Below are 19,983 nucleotides of genomic sequence, written 5' to 3' on the forward strand. Positions count from 1 at the left end.
GCTCAGTATAAAGTACAGACGAGATTATCACATAATTGTCATTGCAGAATTTAGAACAGGTTAGACGAGACACTTAATACTTGATGACATTAATACAGCAATTTTGATCAAATTATTACATTTTTCCTTTTTTATTATCCACAATTTCCTTACAATTTTTTTACTACACAATTCATTAGAATTAAACTATCACAATATATACCTTTTTATCATAGATATCAATTACATTATTGTATAAATCGGCTCAGCACCGCCATCATTCATTCCATTATGTCCATATATGTCTTCAGGATTTGATATTCTATGATGAAGAATTGGCGCTTTCATAGGAATGTCGGATCTGTTGGAATTGATACAAAAAAATGTTGTAGAAGTTAGGAGAATATTAGGAATGAGTCTTGGAAGGTATAGATGAAGAAGCATAGCAGAATAGGACAAGTTGGTCAATTGATCCAAAATCCAGTACCATAGCAGATTCACACAAGCTTGGTGCCTGATTTTGGATCGATTAACTGACTTCTGTCTTAGGCTAGGACTAGACTAAGACTCAGACTCAAACAGGACAACTAAGGATTAGACTCAAACATGTGGCAGTTTCAGATCATATATTGTCCCAACCTCCAACCCAGATTCACGACAGTCTAGGACCAGATTCTAATCATTTCTACCCAAAATACCGTCCAGCTAAGCAACCAACACCCTAACTTACCTTCTAAACAAGCAGAAAGCAGCCAAAGTAGACACAAATGACGCAATCAGCACAAAGAATGCCAACAACACCAACCAATTTCCCGACGATGTCATAATTGAATTTTGAGCAATTGATTCCTTCCCAAATGTGCATAAGTCAATTGAATCCACAGAATACTCAATGTATGTCTCCCGCAGTCGGTTCTTCATGTCCTCTGAATTGAGAATCTTCTTCGTTTCCTGTGCCGACAACGAATTTCCATTCCTGAACAGCTTAAAGCATGCACTCGTTGATGTAAAGTCAAGCGACTGTTCAGGCTTACTCAGTGCCTGTGCATCAAATATCAACAGCTCAATTTCAGTTCCATTCAGCTTATTTTGTAGTTTTTCTGAGAATTTTGACAGCTTTCCTTCAACATCCATCGGTGACTTTGTGAATATGAACTTCATTATGGACTTGTCCCTGACTATAAAGATCTTGACTGTAGCTTCACTGTCACTGAACTGATTATTGCTGGCATGGACATTAAGGATGAAATGTCCGTCCACAAAGTCTGACACTGTCTTTGCCAGCAAAATTTCACCAGTTCTGTTGTTAAGCTCGAAGATTGATGTCAAGTCATCCTTAAACTTGTTGTCCTTCCGATGGTACTGCGAGACATAAGAGACGTTCATGACATGGTACTTAATAGGCAGGTTGTCAGAATCCAGGTCGTATGCCTGAACCTTGTAAATTATCGTATTTATTGGAATTGAATTTCTGATTCCAATTGTGTAGACTTTCCTGTCAAATTCCAGCTTGTGATCATCAATGTCCAAAATATTGACCAGAACCTGAATCTGTGACAAGTCATTGACATCATATTCCCGACTTTTACTCCGTTGATGCCAGTCAGTTGACATTTTAAAGCACTTGATTGTCAGCAGGAACTTGCTGTACTGTTCACGATCAATTGGCTTTGTTGTTGTTATTAAGGCTGAATTATTGGCAATAATAAGCTTAAAATATTCAAGTTCATTGCCATCAATAATTCCATAATCAATTGCGCCATTATCGCCGATGTCACGGTCAATGGCTGTGACATTTCCGAGGATGATTCCACTTGACTGTTCCTCAAGAACTGAAAATTCAATTGGTTTGGCATTGACTTCCCGGACAAAGGCTGGTTCCTCATCGTCCACATCAAGGATGTTGATCTTTAGCACTCTTGTGGACATTTGGACAGGATCACCTTGGTCCGATACCTCAATAATGACATTGTACCTGCTTTTAACTTCCCTGTCCAGTAGCTGTGTGTTGGTGACCAGTCCTGTATGGCTGTCTATCCTAAAATACCTGGCATCATCAATGTCATCCTGAATCCGGTACCTAAGCATCCCACTTGGACTTGTTGGATCGTCCGGATCTTTCGCAATGACTTGATAAACTTTAGTTCCAATTGGTGAATTTTCATAGATTGATGCCTCGTCGTCTTGGGTCGGTGCTATAAAGTATGGAATTCCATCATTTTGGAATGTATCGCCGATGTAGATGTGAAGGATTTGGTCGGTAAATAGCGACTGCTGTTTTGGAATTTGACTTCCATTGTCGATGGCACGGACGATGATTTCATATGGATTGGAACGGCCGCGGCCGGTTAGGAATTTTGATGTCCTTAATTCGCCTGTTTTGGGGTTCAGGCTTAAGAGGTTGGACAGTTCACCATCGCTGACCATTTCGTACCGAACCTCACTGGATGGACCTTCATCAGCATCGTATGTCTCAAGCTGGATTATGAATGTATTTGGCAGTGAACTTTCGGACAGAACAGCATAAATGATTCCATTTTTCATAGCATTAAGGAATTTTGGTGCACAGTCGTTGATGTCCAGGACATCGATTGTCACATTGGCTGTTGACTTCTTTACAGTCAGTGGCTTTCCATAGGAATCAGTCGCAATAATGTGGAAATTCACAACCGACAGCTTTTCACGATCCAGTGACTGATTTTTGGCAAGTCTGATTTCGCCATTCTCGTTGATCACAAACAGTGCTGAATTGGCTCCACTTAGGGAATATTCGACGTTGGAATATCCAGTCATTTTGTCGTGGTCGTTTCTTATGGCATCTCTGTCTGTGGCTTTGACTTTTAATATGATTTCATTGTCTTTGATGTTTTCAAGTACGGCTGCTTTGTAATTTGGATGGTCGAAGATTGGACTAAAATGAGAGAAAGTGAAAAATTTGAGGAATTAGTTGATTAAAGCTGATTATGGTATTGGGGTTGATTAGAAAGTGTGGAGCTGATTGAGAGGTTTTTGAATGTTTTTAGAGCTGATTTTAAGATTTTGAATCAAATTTGATTGTTTTTGATCAATTTTGAATGCTTTTTCTCAGAATTTTATTGTTTTAGGTCAATTTTCATTGTCTTTTGTCGAATTTAATGTTTTTGGTCAAATGTTCACTGTTTTTGGCGAACTTTTCATTGTTTTAGATCAAAATTTGCAGTTTTTCATTGTTTTTTGCCAAATTTTATTGTTTTTGGTTGCCAAATTTTCATTGTTTTTGATCAGTTTTTCATTAATTTTGGTCAGTCTTTCATTGTTTTAGAACAATTTTCATTGTTTTTGGTCCGCTTTTCATTGTTTTGGGTCAGTTTTTCATTGTTTTTGTTCAAATTTGACTGTTTTTTTGTCAGTTTTTCATTGTTTTTAGTCAATTTTCACTTTTCTGTCAAATTTGGCTGTTTTTTAGTCAGTTTTTCATTTTTTTGATCAAATTTTCATTGTTTTTGATCAAATTTTGCTGTTTTTGATCAATTTTTTAATGTCTTAGGCCTAATAAACGTCTAAACCACTAAATATGAACTCAAAATCCAAAACAACTCTAAATCAATCACTAATCTCATTCAAAATACCACAATAATTACCTATTATCATTAACATTCTCTATTTCAACTGTCATATGTGCAACTGAGAACGAATCATGCGAAATAGCCTTAACATCAAACTTATAAAGTGTCTTATCAATGCTTTCATAGTCAATAACCTTCGCTATAACAAGTTTATGTCCATCAATCTTAAAGAACTCCTGCTGTGGATCCATATCAAATTCAGTAATTTCATCACTCGAATAAGGATCTGTAGCTTTAAATTCAATAATCGTAGTTCCAACTGGCATCTCTTCATTAATTTTTAAATTAATTTTCTTATCAATTGGATTCCATTCGTCATTTAAGAATATTGGACCTGATTCCTTGTATGACTGGATATAAAGTATGACTTCACATGTGTCAATTTGCTTGCTTAAATCAATTGCATTCATATCCTGAACTTTAATTGTCAACGTGACTGAATACAGTCCACTACTTTCCAGGTTCTTCAACAGCACAATGCTGCCTGTATCTTCATTGATCTTAAATGTTGAGCTGTAGTCAAAATTTGTTGGATTAAGCTTGAATCCAGCTTTTGTTGTGGCAAAAATTGGCTCAATAATTGAATATTTCAGTTTTGCATCTAAATCGGAATCGAGAGCTTCAACTTTAAGCACTTCTAGTCCTTTGTTGCGCTCTGGTACGTAGGATGTGTATGATGCTTTGCGGAATCTAAAATGAGAAAGTTGGTGAGTGTTGGAAGTTGGCTAAATTGGAAACTTTAACCAGAGTTGCAAAAAAGGCAACTGAAACAGCATAAACCGTACAATTTTTGATGATTTGTATGGTTTTGTAAGAAAAAGTTGCCTGTTTTGCAACTCTGACTTTAACAGATAATGAGTCATCATGAGGCCATCAAGGGACCGACCATACATGCATGCTCATTCCTGAATATGAAGCACAAATCGAGTAATCAATCTTAAATGTGGCAACTGGTCGATGTGACTTTGATTTGGTGTCGGACTCGGTTTGAATCGGACGCAGTTCCAAAGCTTCATGCAGACATTCTACCTGCATCATGGCAGTGCGCTAAGTGAGTATTGTGCCAAAGCATCAAGCCAGTACCATGCCAGACCACCATGCCAACATCATCCCAGAGTCATTCCATCCTATTCCCAGATTTAGGATCAATTAACCTACTTTAATGCAATGGACTTTTGGAGTCCGGACTCCAGTGGAAGCGCCTCCACATTGGAATCCTACCAACTCTGCTTCAATGACTTGCTATTCAATATTATCTGCTCAACAACTACTTACTTCGGTGCCTTGTTGTTGATATCAAGAACTTTAACTTTTATCGTCACTGTCGATGTCTCACTCGGCATTCCGGAATCAATTGCATTTACTATGATTGAGTATGAATCTGCTTTATCACGGTCAAGTCTTGCATATGATGAAATCTTAATGACACCAGTTCTGTAAGGATTGTCAATAAAAATTGAGGAATTAATTGAGTTTTTCATGTTTTAAGCACTAAGTGGACAGGTTGTCAGTTTGACAGGATGAATGAAGCATGGTCATGCTTTAGGACGTCCTTAAAACCAGACATACATGTCAAATATAAGCCTGTCCACTCAGTAACCTTAATAAATCCACTTACATCTCATCAATCACAAACGAATCACTTGATTCCGTCAATCTATACCTAATCAACTTATCATTACCATCTGGATCCGTAGCTTGAACCATTGTCAAGTTAGATCCAAGTGTAGCATTTTCATAAATTGATATACGATGAAATGGCGGTCCCGGAATTGACTCAACTGAACTTGCAAAATGTCCTTGAAAAATTGGACGTTGATTTTCAGATCCAACTCTAATTATGACTTTTGTGTAATTTTTCAATGGTGGACTTCCAAAGTCCATCGCACAAATCATCAACTCATAATTTCCATCAAATGTGTCACTTGAATGAACTGATCCAGAATGGATGTAAATTTCACCAGTTTCATTATTAATGTTGAAGACGTGACCGGAAATTGAATTTTCTGATTCAATGCTGTATGAGATTCTTCCATTTCCTTGTGTTGGACCGTCAGCGTCGTGAGCTTTGACGAAGAATTGTGGCTCGAATGACTTTGATCCTTCTCGGATGCTACGGTAGTATTCAGTTAATTCGAATTGTGGGTCTGTGGATTGGAAGAAGGGGAAATTGAGGAGGATTAGTATGTTGAATATTGTATGGAGTGGGACCCCATCTGCCCCCATTTACCCTCTGAGGTGGAATTTACCCCAGGGCGCCATGAGGTTTTGCTATTTTTAGGCTTTTAGACCTCAAAATTGAAGAAAAAATCAAATTTAAAGTCACAAAATAAATTTGATTTTACCCCGGGGCGCTAAGAATCTTTGAACTTACCCCGGAGCGCTTAGAGGTTATGAATTTACCCCGGGGCACCAATAGGCCTTGTTATTCTTAGGCTTATAAAACTCAAAATAGAATTTTTTTTGATTTTACCCCAGGGAGGGCGCCAAAAGACCCTAAATTTGAATTTACCCCGAGGCACGAAAAATACCTTAATTTTGAATTTACCCCGGGGTACCGGTGGCAAATTACTTTAACCTTAAATTTACCCCGGGGCACCATTAAATTTTGCTATTTTTAAGCTTCTAAAACTCAAAATTGATTTTTTTTAATTTTACCCCAGGGCGCCAAAAGACCTTCAATCTGAATCTACCCCGGGGCGCTAATGTTCCTCGCTTCATCGCATGATCTCAATCATTACTCATAAATAATACAAAATACATCAAAATTACTCACAATTATCATTCAAATCCAATATATCGATGAACACATTCGCATTACTTTCACGTCCACCACCATCCCTTGCAATCAATGACAAGCTATAGCTCTTCTGCTGCTCATAATCCAAATGACTCTTGACAATAATTCCACCTTCATCGACATCCGTTATGAAATTTTCCGATCCAAATCCCCTCAAAATATACTTTAATTTTCCATATTTTCCAACATCCTTATCGACAGCATAAATGTCACCAATTTTAGTTCCCATTTCTGTATTTTCAGCAACTTGTAATCGATAGCTTGACTGCATAAACATCGGAAAATTGTCATTAATTCCATCAAGATGAACCTCAACTGTCGTTTTGGATATTGGAATGAAATTTACAGTCGCGATTATGTCAAAAATGAATGTCCGTTCAGCCTCAGTTCCAACATCGTAATCAAGTCTGGCTGGATTTTTAACCTTGACAATAATTTGTGTCCTGCCTTGACCTGACTTGGGTATTATGTCAAATATCCCATCAGCATTCTCAACATTCGATATTGTCAAGTTATATTCACTGTTGTGCTTAATGTCGCGGTCATTGACGACAATTGAGAGCTTCGGCAGTGCCATGTCCTGCTCGAGATTCTCAGGAATCGTCAAGTTAAAGTATGGCTGATTAAATTCCGGAATATTATCATCAATGTCCTGTATCATGACTGTAATTGAGGATAATGAGGAATCGCCAAGTGTTGAGTTCTTCAGACTTTCTGTGGCCCGGACATAGAATGTGTAGTAACCGCCATTTTCAAGGATGTCTGGATTTTCACGGTCAATTTTGACATCTGTCGTCATCAGCTGTGCCTGACCTTTTCCTTGCCTGACAAGCTTAAAATATCCAAATTTCTCCTTTTCTAGGGTCAATATGACGTCATTGGGGTTGCCTATGTCCCCGTCGGAAGCATTAACAAGGAGGATTGGAATGTCTGGATCTAAATTTTCCTGAACTGTGGCTGAATATGGAACACCGTGGAATACAGGCGGTTGATCTTGTGCATCTATGACAATTATATTGACAGTCGCATTGGACATGAGTGGATTGGTCCGGGAACCGTCCACAGCTATAATTGTCAATGTAAATGACTTTCTAGTCTCAAAATCCAATGGCTTTAAAATACGAATTTCAGCTGTGTAATTTCCATCGGCATTCTTAACAGTTATAATATCAAAATAGTCACATGGACTGTCATGCTCGGGAATGTCGTCACGATGACATGACAGTGAAATTTCGGAATTTGTTCCTTCATCCTTATCAATTACAATAATTGGTGTTGTTTTTAAGACAGTTCCGATTTTTGATGTCTCAAGCACTGATGAGCTGTACGGTCGACCCAAAAATGTCGGTGTAAAGTCATTGTAATCTCTTATTGGAATTACACGTCGTAATGAAACGGTATTTGGCTCTTCATCGGCTGTGTCTGACTCGTCTGAAAAAGAGAGGGAATGGATGGAGATTATGAATGTTAATGTGATTGTTGGTGTTGTGGTGATTAAGGCTTCTTGCTAAGAACGAGATCCGAGACCGAGACTCGAGGCCAAGACCTGAGACCGAGACCGAGACCCGAGACCGAGATCCGAGATCCGAGACTCAGACCCGAGACCAAGACCCGAGACCCGAGACCGAGACCCGAGACCCGAGACCCGAGACTGAGACCCGAGACCAAGACCCGAGATCCGAGACCCGAGACCGAGACCCGAGACCAAGACCCGAGACCGAGACCCGAGACCAAGACCGAGACCACCAGGAAGTCCTAGACTACCCGGGAAGTCTCTACCTCGGTCTCGGCATCAGGAACCCTTAATAGTGATGAAGCTAATGATGACAGTTTGGGATTTGAGTGACGAGATGGAATTTTGACTGACTGGTGGTTAAGGTACTGGTACTGGATATCCGTGAGAATTTTACAAATTTAAGCCAATTTTTCTTCGAATTCGTTCGCAAAACATTCAAAAAATCCCAAAAAATGACCAAATTTGGCTGAGAACTAGCCAAACTCATGACCATCATTTCGGTATGCTCTGATCAATTTCCTGTCAATCTTCCACCATCCAACTTGTCAACATCAACCAAAACTGCACATCCACAACTGCATTTTCCAATCCGGAATTCAATTCCATAACAAGTCACAACATTAAACAACATGAAATAACATAAAACTGAACCTGTAATCGTGATAATTGTCTCCACCTCATTCTGCGTCTCCCGATCAAGTTCTTTAACAAGCTTCACAATTCCGGTACTTCTTTCGACCGAAAAATACGGACCGGAGATGCTGTACGATAGCTTTTTTCCCTCTGGATCGTAACCTACGAGAAAAATAACAAAATAAAATGAAAAGATTAATTTAGTTCATGTGAATCTCACAAATTTCTGATTTCATTGATCTATTGTGTTGGGTTTGTAGCAGTGGTGGACAACCTGTGTGATGCGGGACATTTGTTGTGGTCCTGAATGTTCTTGGAATTGTCATGAATTGTTTGAATTATGCGGTTTCAATTGAGGCTAACCATCAAAATGTGCCATGAAAAATCAAAGGTTGTCCACCACTGGTTCATACTGAGGATCGTTCATAAATTACGTAACGGTCAAAATTGCATTTTAGACCCTCAAAGTAGCACTTTGAGCACAAAATCATGAACAAAATTGGGGATTTAGTGGCAGAATTATGAATTTTTAAGAAATTAGGAGGGGAGGGGGAAGGGGAGGGTTTACCCAACATCCCATCCATTCCCCCCAATCCAAACAACAAAACCCAAAACACATAAATCCACAGACAATAACAAAAATGAGAATCTCAACTTAATGCTCTTCATTCATACATCATGTTGATCATGAAAGTAAACGGTACAACGGTTCTTTTACAACAACAACAATGTGCAGTAACAACAAGTCAGACAATCTTTTTTCTATTCTTCTTATTCTTTCATTGTCGCTTTTGTGGACCAGCATTAGTAAGTATTCACATTCGCAGTGTTAAGAATAAGAAGAAAAAGTTAAGTTGAGTTTTATGTGTGTAACTTTTTGTTGGGAGGGGACTGTGCGGATGTTAGGTAACTGACTAATGGAGAAAGGGGGGCTGTTGGTAGGGAGGGGGACTGTGCGGATGTTAGGTGTATGGGGTGAAGGAATGGGGGACTGTAGAATAGGGAGAGTAACTGTATGTAGGGAGGGAGGTCTGTAGGTAGAAAGAGGGGTTTGTAGGTATTGAGGGGGTTCTGTAGGTAGGAAGGAAGGTCTGTAGGTGGCGAGGGGGGTCTGTAGGTAGGGAAGGTGACTATAGGTAGGCAGAGGGGTCTGTGATTGAGCGAAATTAAACTCATCAATTTCATTTAATTCTAATTCACTTTATTGGCACTTGAGCCTTAATTATATAAAATAGGATTATAAAAGGAATTTAAAATTTTTAGAAAATTTGTGAAGACTTCACTCAATCGCGGTATAAAGGGACTTCAACTATCTAAAATGAATTCGCCTTATGAGTGAACGCCTAATATGAAATTAATTCAACCGTTAAGTTGTTCCAAAAGCAAATTGTAAATTAACAAATTCAAATGTATAAACCAATCGTTAATACAATAATTCAACATTAACTATTAACTAATAATGAACTTAAAAACTATAATTCAATTCTGTCTTTCTCATAAAGACATCCTCCGGCCAACCAGAAATTCATTTTGTTTCTTCATCCTCCTCTAATAAAATGTCCTCATTGATTAATAAGCTGTTTTCTTCAGCTGACGATGATGATGAACTTGACGTGGAATCAGGTGCCTTTTTGAGGCCACCTTTGCACTCCAGTTTATAACCTTGCGTTTAACTGGTGTCGCTAAGCGAATTTCGTCATCCGATGAATCATAGACTATACGAATCTTTTGTCGTGTGACATCTTTCGTGGTACTTGTGGCGCTGATTTGTGAATTGACATTAAGTGCACTTGATGCACTTGTAGTTGGTTGTGGTGCAATAACTGAAGTACTCGGGACTTGTTCCTGAGCAACTATGATGGGACTTGTTGTAGATTCCTGAATGTCTTGTACATTCTGGGAATTTATCACGTCACGATTAGTCAGCTTGCTTGACTTTTTACGAAGGGGCTTTGTAGATGATTTGTGCTTAATGACGAGCTGATTCATACGTTCAGCATCAATTGACCATTCACAAATGCCAAGATTGAAGATATGAGAGTCCGGAATTCTGACCAACATCGGAACATTTTCACTTAATAATGCAGATACTTCACGACCAAATACTAAATGCTTAGTGGGATTTGTCTCACCACCGATTTCTCGAGCCTCTCTTTGATTTAAATAGGTTACAAAACCGTCACTGCGTGTGCTGGCTTTGCGAGCGTCATAATTTAGACGAATGCCTGTTATTGTTGCTGTGTCTTCGAATGATGTAATTATTTGCAGTAAATAATTAGTTGCACCTTCACGTCCACGCTGTTTAATCAAGCCTTTGATATGTACTGATACCGGAATGCTTGCGTAGCGGTCGCTGCCATGACTTGTCAATAATGTTGCTCTTCCCAAAACTGAGTCTACAATCGTAGGAGCTTGAGCGTCTCTGCCATCACATACTAAGTCGATGTATGTCTGTTCCATAAAGCGTGCATCAATTAATGATGTACAATATACAAAAATCGTACGACCCAAGCGTTTAGCACGATAATCAGCAGTCCGAGCGATTCCAATGATGTGGCGAGAATACGGTGACAGCTTTAATAATAATTGATAGAGGCTGATACGTGTTGGAATTTCATCAATACGTAATATGTAATAAGGCGTCACAGGAACAGATTGTGCATCAGATTGAGGGAGGACCATCTTCTTTACTAAAACGATAATAAGAATAAAAATGATAATTAAATATCTCGTCTTGTACGAGGTAATAAATTTTGAAAATAATTCATGAGCTAAGCTTAATAATTCATATAGTGACAAGTTGGATGCAACTAGTCATATAGCTTTAATTTCAATTTTCGCTAAGCGCTTGACGCTGCGATTTTTCTTTGTTGATCCATCAGGCATGAGCAAGTCGACGACACGACCAATTTTATCACGTCCAGGATAAATTTTCAGAACTTTTGCTCGTTCCCATGCTTTCCTTGTTTTATTTGGGTCAATTAACAACACCAAATCTCCTGTTTTTATTGGCTTAAAATTCCTGAACCATTTAGTTCTTTTGGTAAGTACAGGAAGATAGTAGGCTACAAATTTTCGTGCCATTTCATCGGCTAATAATCTTCCTCGCCTGTATTGATCTTTGTCACTCAAGGGATCCGGAATTGATTTGATTCCATGAATTGAAGGCAGTAGTGGCCATCCACTTCGATATTTAGCAAGATGGTGTGGGGTTAATACCTCTTCGTCCTCTGCGCTGATCGGGTTATGAGTAAGAGGACGACAGTTGATCCTATGAGCTGCCTCTTGTAAGGCAATATTAAACTCAGTTTTTGATATCTTCTTTCCCTCAACTGCTTCTTGAATGGATCTTTTGACTGTTTGAATAAGACGTTCGTAAAACGCTCCAAACCAGGGAGATTGTACTGGTATGAACGACCAAGATGCATAAGACTTTTGAGCCAAGCTACCTTCTAGTTCCTTTTTTGAAGACTTAAGGAAATCGATTAGTTTTGCACTATCGCTATGAATTATATTGGCTACGCCAACAAAATTGGTGCCGTTGTCGGAAATGAATTCCTTAACGGGACCGTGGCTTGTCCACAAAGTCATGATAGCCTCAAATACTGCTAGTGATGATAAACTGTCTATTACGTGCAACTGGATAAATCGTGACATCACACATGTGAAAATCAAGATCCATACCTTCTTTTGATGATTGTTTCTGGCATGAACAATAAAAGGTCCTGCACAGTCGAGACCTGTTACCTGAAAAGGCTTTAAATCAGCGTCGACTCTTACACTTGGTAGCGCTGACATCTTGTATTCGACGGGATTTGCTCTTCTAAATCCACAATAGTTGCACAATGACTTAACATTACCTAAAGCTGCTCTCAATTGTGGCATCCAGAACTTTGAACGGAATTCCGCAACTTGTGCCTCAATACCAACATGCCTATACTTATAATGTAAGTCAAATAATAAAGCGAGACTTAATTCGCTTTTCCTCGGCACGAGCGGTGCTAACTTCTGAGCATAAGAGTTATTTTTGGGGTCCACTCTCGAATTGATTCTAATAAGACCATTAGAATCCATAAAGACATCCAGTTGAAGCAGCTCTACATTGCTGATCCTCTTTCCTTTTCTTAATTTTTCATATTCCACAGGATACGCTTCTCGTTGAATCCTTCTAATAATAAACAGTTCAGCACGTAAAATTTCTTCTTTTGTTAAAACGTGGAAATTTTTTGTTGCTTTAATTTTCTGTCTAGCTTGAAGGTCATTCCACTGCTTTGACTTGAGTAATGGAATTATCGCTTCATAATAAAATTTCAGAGCTCGGCCAACAGCTCTTACCAATTTGGACCAACGACTAATAATTGTTGGGCTTAATATATCAATTATATAATCGTTAGCGAGCTTACAGTCGATTGGAGGAAGTTTTATTAATGGAGTTACATTAATACTTTCAATAGATCCCACTATAGACTGCGGTGATACTATAACTTTTTGTTTCGGCCAATGCTCTTTTGGCACTTTCAAAAATGTAGGTCCTTGCAACCATACACTATTGAAGTCCGCAAAGTTGAATCTCCTAAATTTAGTTGCTAAATCCGCTGCGTTGTTTTTGCTGTCTACATGATTCCACTGGCTTTGATCTGTCAATTCGAGAATTTCTTCCACCGGTGAAACAGTGAACCTTGGAAGTTTGATGTTGTCGTTTTTGAGCCAATGCAGCACGATTTCACTGTCTGTCCATTGAAACATTGATAAATCAAACTCTTTATGAAGCTTCCTTATTGTGTTCGCTAACCTCGCTGCTATTAATGCTGATAATAATTCGAGTCTCGGCATTTCACTGATCTCGGATTTTGTCTTGATTTTAATTGGTGCTACTTTTGCTTTTGACATTACAAAGCTGACTTGACGATAACCGTTGAATGTGCCAACCAAATATGCTACTGCTGCGATAGCCTCTTTGCCGGCATCACAAAATGTATGCAGTTCCAAACTAGAAGCTTGTGACATATTATAAGAAGAAAAGCGTAGACGGGGAATTTTCAATAAAGAAACTTTTTCCAAATCATTTAACCAATGTAACCAAGCCTTGTGCTCTTCATCATCTATTTCCTCATCCCAATCAAGCCTCTTCCTCCAAGATCGTTGTAAAAGAATTTTTCCTCTAATGATGCAATGACTTATTAGTCCTAATACGTCAAAGATTCGAGCGATAGTTGAACATTGGTCTCTCTTGGTCGGCTTATGTCCACATTCTTTGACCAACTTTATAAAAGCATTTTTGTTGAGATTAAATTCGAATGCATCTGTTTTAGGGTTCCATGCAACTCCTAAAACCTTAGTTGTGTACGTGGATTCTTCTGCAGATAAAAAATCGAAGCTTTCACGCTTCACGTTTTCGACCTTTAATGCTTGCAGCACTTCCATGCTGTTACTTTGGAACCCTATCAGGTCCCAATTGATTGACTTAAGAATTTCGATGCTTTGCGACGCCACTTCAATTGCAGAATCTATTGTTTCCTCACTGCTTATCATGTCGTCCATATAGGTGAGTTCCTTTAATGCCCTTGCGGCTTTAGGATACTTGGACTCCCATTTTTCAGCTGTTCTATTTTTCACCATTTGTGCTACAAAGGGACTACACTTTGGCCCGAAGAGCATTACCTTCATTATGTAGATTTGCATCGGATCGTTCAAATTGTGTCTCCACAGGATGCGTTGGCATTGTTGATCCTCTTCACAAATGAATATTCTGTGAAACATTGATTTCACATCACCAGTAAATGCGTACTTGTTCATTCGCATTCGCATTAATGGTAGCAACATGTCCACTAACAAGTTCGGTCCCATTAGAAGATTGTCGTTTAATGATGTTCCATTGTAGCGAGCTGATGCATCATACACATTACGTGTTTTAATCGGGTGCTTATTTTGATTGACGACTAAAGACATCGGTACATAATTTACATTCGGCCACTTTCCATTTATGTCCTTTTCTGTTGCCGGGCGGACATAATTTTGCTCTATCAGTTCCATAAAGTTGTTATTGTAAGCTTCCAACAATTCTGGTGTCCTTTTCAATTTATTCTCTTGTCCTATTTGTCTCTTGTAGACCATTGGATAATTATTTGGAAGTATCGGCTTGTCCGATTTCCAAATTAGTGGAACTTCCACTGAACCATTTGGTAAAATCTTTATTCCCTTTTCAACTTTGTCAATTGCTAGTTTCTCATCTTTGGTAAAATATTCATGGTATGGTTTGATACCTAAACTGTCTATGGAGCACGAAAAAGTATAAATTCTGTTCAATTCTTCCTTTGCAGTAATCATCTCTTCATCTTGATTCTCTATTTCACCTCCTTGATTTGAATTCACAGTATACGCTTGCTTCAAACATTCCAAAGCTCCACCATATATAGTATAACCAAGCTTACTTCGAATAGCCACTGGTTTGTTTTCTCCATCTTGTATAACTGGTTCTATTGCTTCAAAAGCATAAGCATGTGTTGATCCTATCAAGATGGATGGAACGGCATTTTCATATGAAGCAAAAGGAACATTCCTTAAATAACGAAATTGCTTTTTTAAGGCTTCGACATTCAAAGAACGAGGCGGCAATGATAAATCAGCTACAGCAAAGCAGTTGTCCAATTCAAGTATTTCATTTCCGTGTCCAACACCAGAAATTTTCAACTTGACTTTCTTGGCCTCCACTAATTTCTTTGTTGAATCTGTCCATTGAAGTTCGATAGTACATTCTTCACCTATTAATTGTAGATCATCCACTAATTCTTTCTTAATTAATGTAATTTCCGCCGCTGAATCACCAATTGCATAGCCTAAAGCATTAACCTTGTTGCCATAAAAAATTGTCTTGAACAATTTTATAGTTCTTTGAGAACTTTCAGCTATCGTACATAATTGAGAAGTAAATGTTGTGTAAGGTTTGGTGCTACTCCTACTATCTGGTGGACTGCATGGGTAGCCTTGCACTACCTGCACTTGCGTTGGTTTTTGATTTTGAACCGCCGCTGATATGTGGTTATTTAAGCCTGATACTGACGGCTGATTAACATTTGTTGATGATGAATGTTGTTGCAATTGTTCATGCTCCTCAATTTTTTCCTTTGCTCTTGCAGCATTGGAATTTGAATTGTGCCTTCGTTGTTGCTTCTTGAAGGGTTTGAATGAATTGAAGGTACTTCTTCCTCTATGAAGTGTTATATGATGTTTAGCGGTACACCTCATGTTCTTGTCGATCTTAAATCCACATCCTGATTTGATATCACAATCCTTCGCCATATGATCTGATGTCAATATACAATTCATGCATATCCCCTTTGATCTAAGGGTGTTGTACTTTTCATCCATTCTCATGTCACGGTAAGCCTTGCACTCTACCGTGAAATGATTTGTTTTCGAACAGATCGCACATCTTTTGTTCAATTGTTTAACCTTGTCCATATTATAGCCCAAGTATTTGGCGTTTGAGTTATCTCGAATCTCATATTTATAACTATCAGAGTTATAAATCGAATTCTTAAATGCGCTGTTGTTGACTGATGCTGACATAACTTGATAGTCCTTAGACTTATTCTTAGTACCCTTGTCATCATCGAATTTGAAATTTCCTAAAGGTAACGTCTTGGATAAATTGTTGAGAAATTCAAACTGGACATCAAGTCTCTCCATCCTTGTTGTTGCTGTTGGATGTTTTTCATAATAATATTTATAGTAAAGTTCCTGATGATATGGCTCTAGCTGATTATGAAGCCTGGATGATATACTGGAATCTGCTATCGATATGCCTGCATAACTGCAAGCTGCCATAAAATTAGCTATTCGGGTCGTTACCTCCACACACGATGCGTGAGTTAAGGGTTTGGCAAGTTTCAAATTAAATAATTTATTACGAGCACTTTCCACAACAATACTTGAATTACCAAAACTATCCTTGAGATAGTCCATAATTCTTTGCGATGACATGTTTAAGTACAAACTGTCAATGCGCGCTAAGGCTTGTCCTGTTAACGCTTGACGAATGTGTGATTTCATTTGTTCGTCGGAGTATTCTCCTTCTGTCCAGTTCCTCATGACGGCTCTTTCAAATGTCAACCATCTTTCCGGATTACCATCAAATTTATCTATCTTTGGCAGGTTCCGACGAATTTCATTCAATGACAATTTATTAAGCTGCCTCAAAGTTGTTTCGATGTGATTATCACTATCGCTAATGTCTGTTGGACGTGGCTCAGCATGTTGATGATTTGCATTACTGTCCTTAACTCCAATCATTGAATTAATAATTTGACTGGATTGTCTGATCTCTTCTTCTATTCGAGTCGATGCCTTATTTGCATTGAGTACTGCATTTGCAAATGAGGACTCTTGCGCCAATTGAGTATCTCTATTGGATCTTGTTCCAATAGAGCTCATATGTGCTGACGATGACTGCAGCAACTCCATAATTTGCGACATTTGTTGGCTCTGTGCGAGGACCAGTTGTTTTAATTCCTTGTTGGACTTCCGTATTGAGATATATTTCCTTTGTAACTTGCTTACGTCGGTTCTCAAATTACTTGATATTAATTGTCCATCGCCATTGACATGTAATGACTGTTCCTGCATTTCATCGTAATCAGAACTTGATTCTGAAGAGACTTCAAGATGCATGTCATCCTTAATAAATCCTTTGATTCGATCATCAAAAGATAAAGAATAATTTTCTGAGTTCACCAATGCCTGTGCAGCTGCATTCATAGGATTAGCAAGACAATTTTGACACATCCAAGGGAGCTGCTGTTCCGTCAATTTTGAAAAATCAGTTCCTGAACATCTTAAGTGATAAATACAATTGCATGTTATACACAGCACCAACTTTTGAAGATCCTCTTGTTCTTGCTCTAATTGCTGTGCATTAAACCATTTGCAGGAATTATTCAAAGCGCATCGTACATTATCCTTTACTAAATGCACAGAAAAAATGTAATTGTTGATTACTTTACTTGTTGGATATTTGTTGCGATATTGTAGCTTTGCATTGGGATCAACCAAAAATAGTTGAGCTAAACTGCCTAATTCTTCAGCACTCATGTTCAAGGATTGGTTATTTGATAATGATAATAATGATAATGATGATGATGATGTGACTTGATCACAATAAATTACTCGACTTGATTAATGTCAAGTTCAATGATGCGTTTAGTTCACTACGACAATAATTATTTTCTACTTGCTAGAAATAATTAATGTTGAACTTTCGCGTTGATTCTCGATGACTTTCAAATTTCCTTCGAATTAAATGCACCTTTGTATTGGTTTACTAATCGCTCTTGAGACGACTTGATGAGGCTGCGTCTACTGTCTGACTGTCTGACATAAATTTGCACTTATATTTAAAGTGACTTAAAAACGTTTGCACTTTTGTTGAAAAGTGACTGACTGACAATGCGTTCCGACTTGAAGACCTTGTTGACTTTCCAACTTGTATGGTGCCTCTTGAATGGCGGTAAAAGTCGTCTCTTGTCTGACGACTTTATATGTTGACTGACTAGTAACAATGCCTTTTGCTAGGCGGTAAAAGTCGTCTCTTGTCTGACGACTTTATGTGCTTCCTTACTTGAAAATTCGATTTGATGAATTTGATGTGAGTCTTTTGTGCGACTCGTTGACCAGAAATGGTATCTCTGTAGTCTTGAATTAGCGGGGATTGGCTTCTTGTAAGCAAATCGTTTTGTCGTTTCGTGAAAAGAGAAAAAAACAAAAAGGTTAAAATTCTATTGTTACTTACTACAGAGATTTTCTGATGATTCTGGTCAACTGGATCTATCAAGTGCTTCTTTTTATGATTCGGTAACTTCAGCTGGCTGCTTTCCGTGCCTTCAGATGCTTCACACGACTTTAAATGATGCGATTTAAATTTACGCGACCGAAATTTTCGCGAAACTTGACACGCTGAAAATTTTTCAGAATTTTTATGAAACTTTTAATTTCTCACTTAAGTTAATTAAATTTCACAATATTCACTAATTATTGAACACTTTATATTAAGTTAATAGGATAGAGCACGAGATTTATTTTATTGGCAACTTTTTCACAATTTTGCACTTATTTCAAAATTTTCTAAAAATATGTGATTGAGCGAAATTAAACTCATCAATTTCATTTAATTCTAATTCACTTTATTGGCACTTGAGCCTTAATTATATAAAATAGGATTATAAAAGGAATTTAAAATTTTTAGAAAATTTGTGAAGACTTCACTCAATCGCGGTATAAAGGGACTTCAACTATCTAAAATGAATTCGCCTTATGAGTGAACGCCTAATATGAAATTAATTCAACCGTTAAGTTGTTCCAAAAGCAAATTGTAAATTAACAAATTCAAATGTATAAACCAATCGTTAATACAATAATTCAACATTAACTATTAACTAATAATGAACTTAAAAACTATAATTCAATTCTGTCTTTCTCATAAAGACAGGGGTCTGTAGGAAGGAAAAGGGGTCTGTAGGTAGGGAAATGGGTCTGTAGGTAAGGAAGGAGGGTCTGTAGGAAGGGAGTAGGGGTCTGTAGGTACGAAAGGGGTCTGTAGGTAAGGAGAGGGGTCTGTAGGTAGGATTCCTATCGGAATTGATCAAATTTTGGATACATTTTGGATTTCGGGCTGAAAAACCAAAATTTTGAGATTTTGTGACACTTCAAGTAACTAAAGGGGTCGGGGCAAGAGAGTATAACCCCAAAAAATCCAATTCCACACATCACATCACTTACACACGACCCCCCATGTGACTTCACCTTATTTACTCTAATTTAATCAACATTACCTTTCAATTTATACACAGAAGTTCCAACTTGAAAGTTTTCTGGTATACTAAATGATGAAAAATCACCTCCGGGTATAAAATATGGTGGCTTATTGATGGAACTTACACAATTAATTGAACTTAATGTGATAAAACTTAATATTTTTAATATTTTTAACATTTTATTTTTTGTGACCTTAATTCTAAGAATATTCAACAATAATTGAGTAGTTTTGGATCAAAATGTGGCAAGCATTATGGCTTTAAAGTTGAAAATTTTCAATTTTTTTCACAGACTTCTTCTTACATAAATGAAGGAATTGAATAATATTGTATGAGATTCTCGACTGACCACTTCTATCGTTGTAAGTTAACGCGAAGACACTGAAAAGAAATAAAAAAAAAATTGTTGAAAAGAAGCAGAAATGAGAGAAATTTTGCAGAATGAGAGTTGTGCTCAGTAAAAAGCACGTGCAGTTGCCGATCAGCTGTTCTGAAAATGTAAAATGTTAAGTATTAAGAGAAAAACTTGTTTTAATCTTGAGATGTGTTTGTGGTTGTTTGTGGGAACATATGCATATGGGATAGGAAATGTAAATAATGATTAATAGAGTCTAGAAGCTGATCTGTGGGACTCTTGGAATT

The 19,983-nt window shown here is 37.8% G+C and overlaps 1 protein-coding gene across 1 annotated transcript; it reads right to left on the reverse strand.

Annotated features, from left to right (window-relative positions):
- Positions 1–222: 222 nt before the first annotated feature.
- On the reverse strand, positions 223–19,702 carry Cad74A (cadherin 74A). The gene is made up of 8 exons (XM_070637911.1): positions 19,360–19,702; positions 8,552–8,695; positions 6,361–7,815; positions 5,203–5,731; positions 4,860–5,018; positions 3,600–4,274; positions 710–2,890; positions 223–340 (listed from the first exon to the last, which is right to left on the reverse strand). Exons 1-8 carry the CDS (start codon positions 19,517–19,519, stop codon positions 223–225), a joined length of 5,421 nt encoding a protein of 1,806 aa, XP_070494012.1. The 5' UTR covers positions 19,520–19,702.
- Positions 19,703–19,983: the final 281 nt, after the last annotated feature.

Source organism: Chironomus tepperi, unplaced genomic scaffold (genome assembly GCF_022539635.2).
Source record: "Chironomus tepperi strain 1889 unplaced genomic scaffold, CSIRO-AGI_Ctep_v1 contig_168, whole genome shotgun sequence".
NCBI lineage: Eukaryota > Metazoa > Arthropoda > Insecta > Diptera > Chironomidae > Chironomus > Chironomus tepperi.

Bases quoted from the DNA above. Each gene is read 5' to 3' on its own strand.
- Cad74A (XM_070637911.1), bottom strand. From the start codon at position 19,519: ATGTTAAAAATATTAAAAATATTAAGTTTTATCACATTAAGTTCAATT. The intron at 7,816-8,551 runs GTTCAGTTTTAT...TCTCTTTTTCAG, and splicing joins GACAATTATCACGATTACAG to ACGAGTCAGACACAGCCGAT. The intron at 5,019-5,202 runs GTAAGTGGATTT...CAATCCTTACAG, and splicing joins TCGTTTGTGATTGATGAGAT to AACTGGTGTCATTAAGATTT.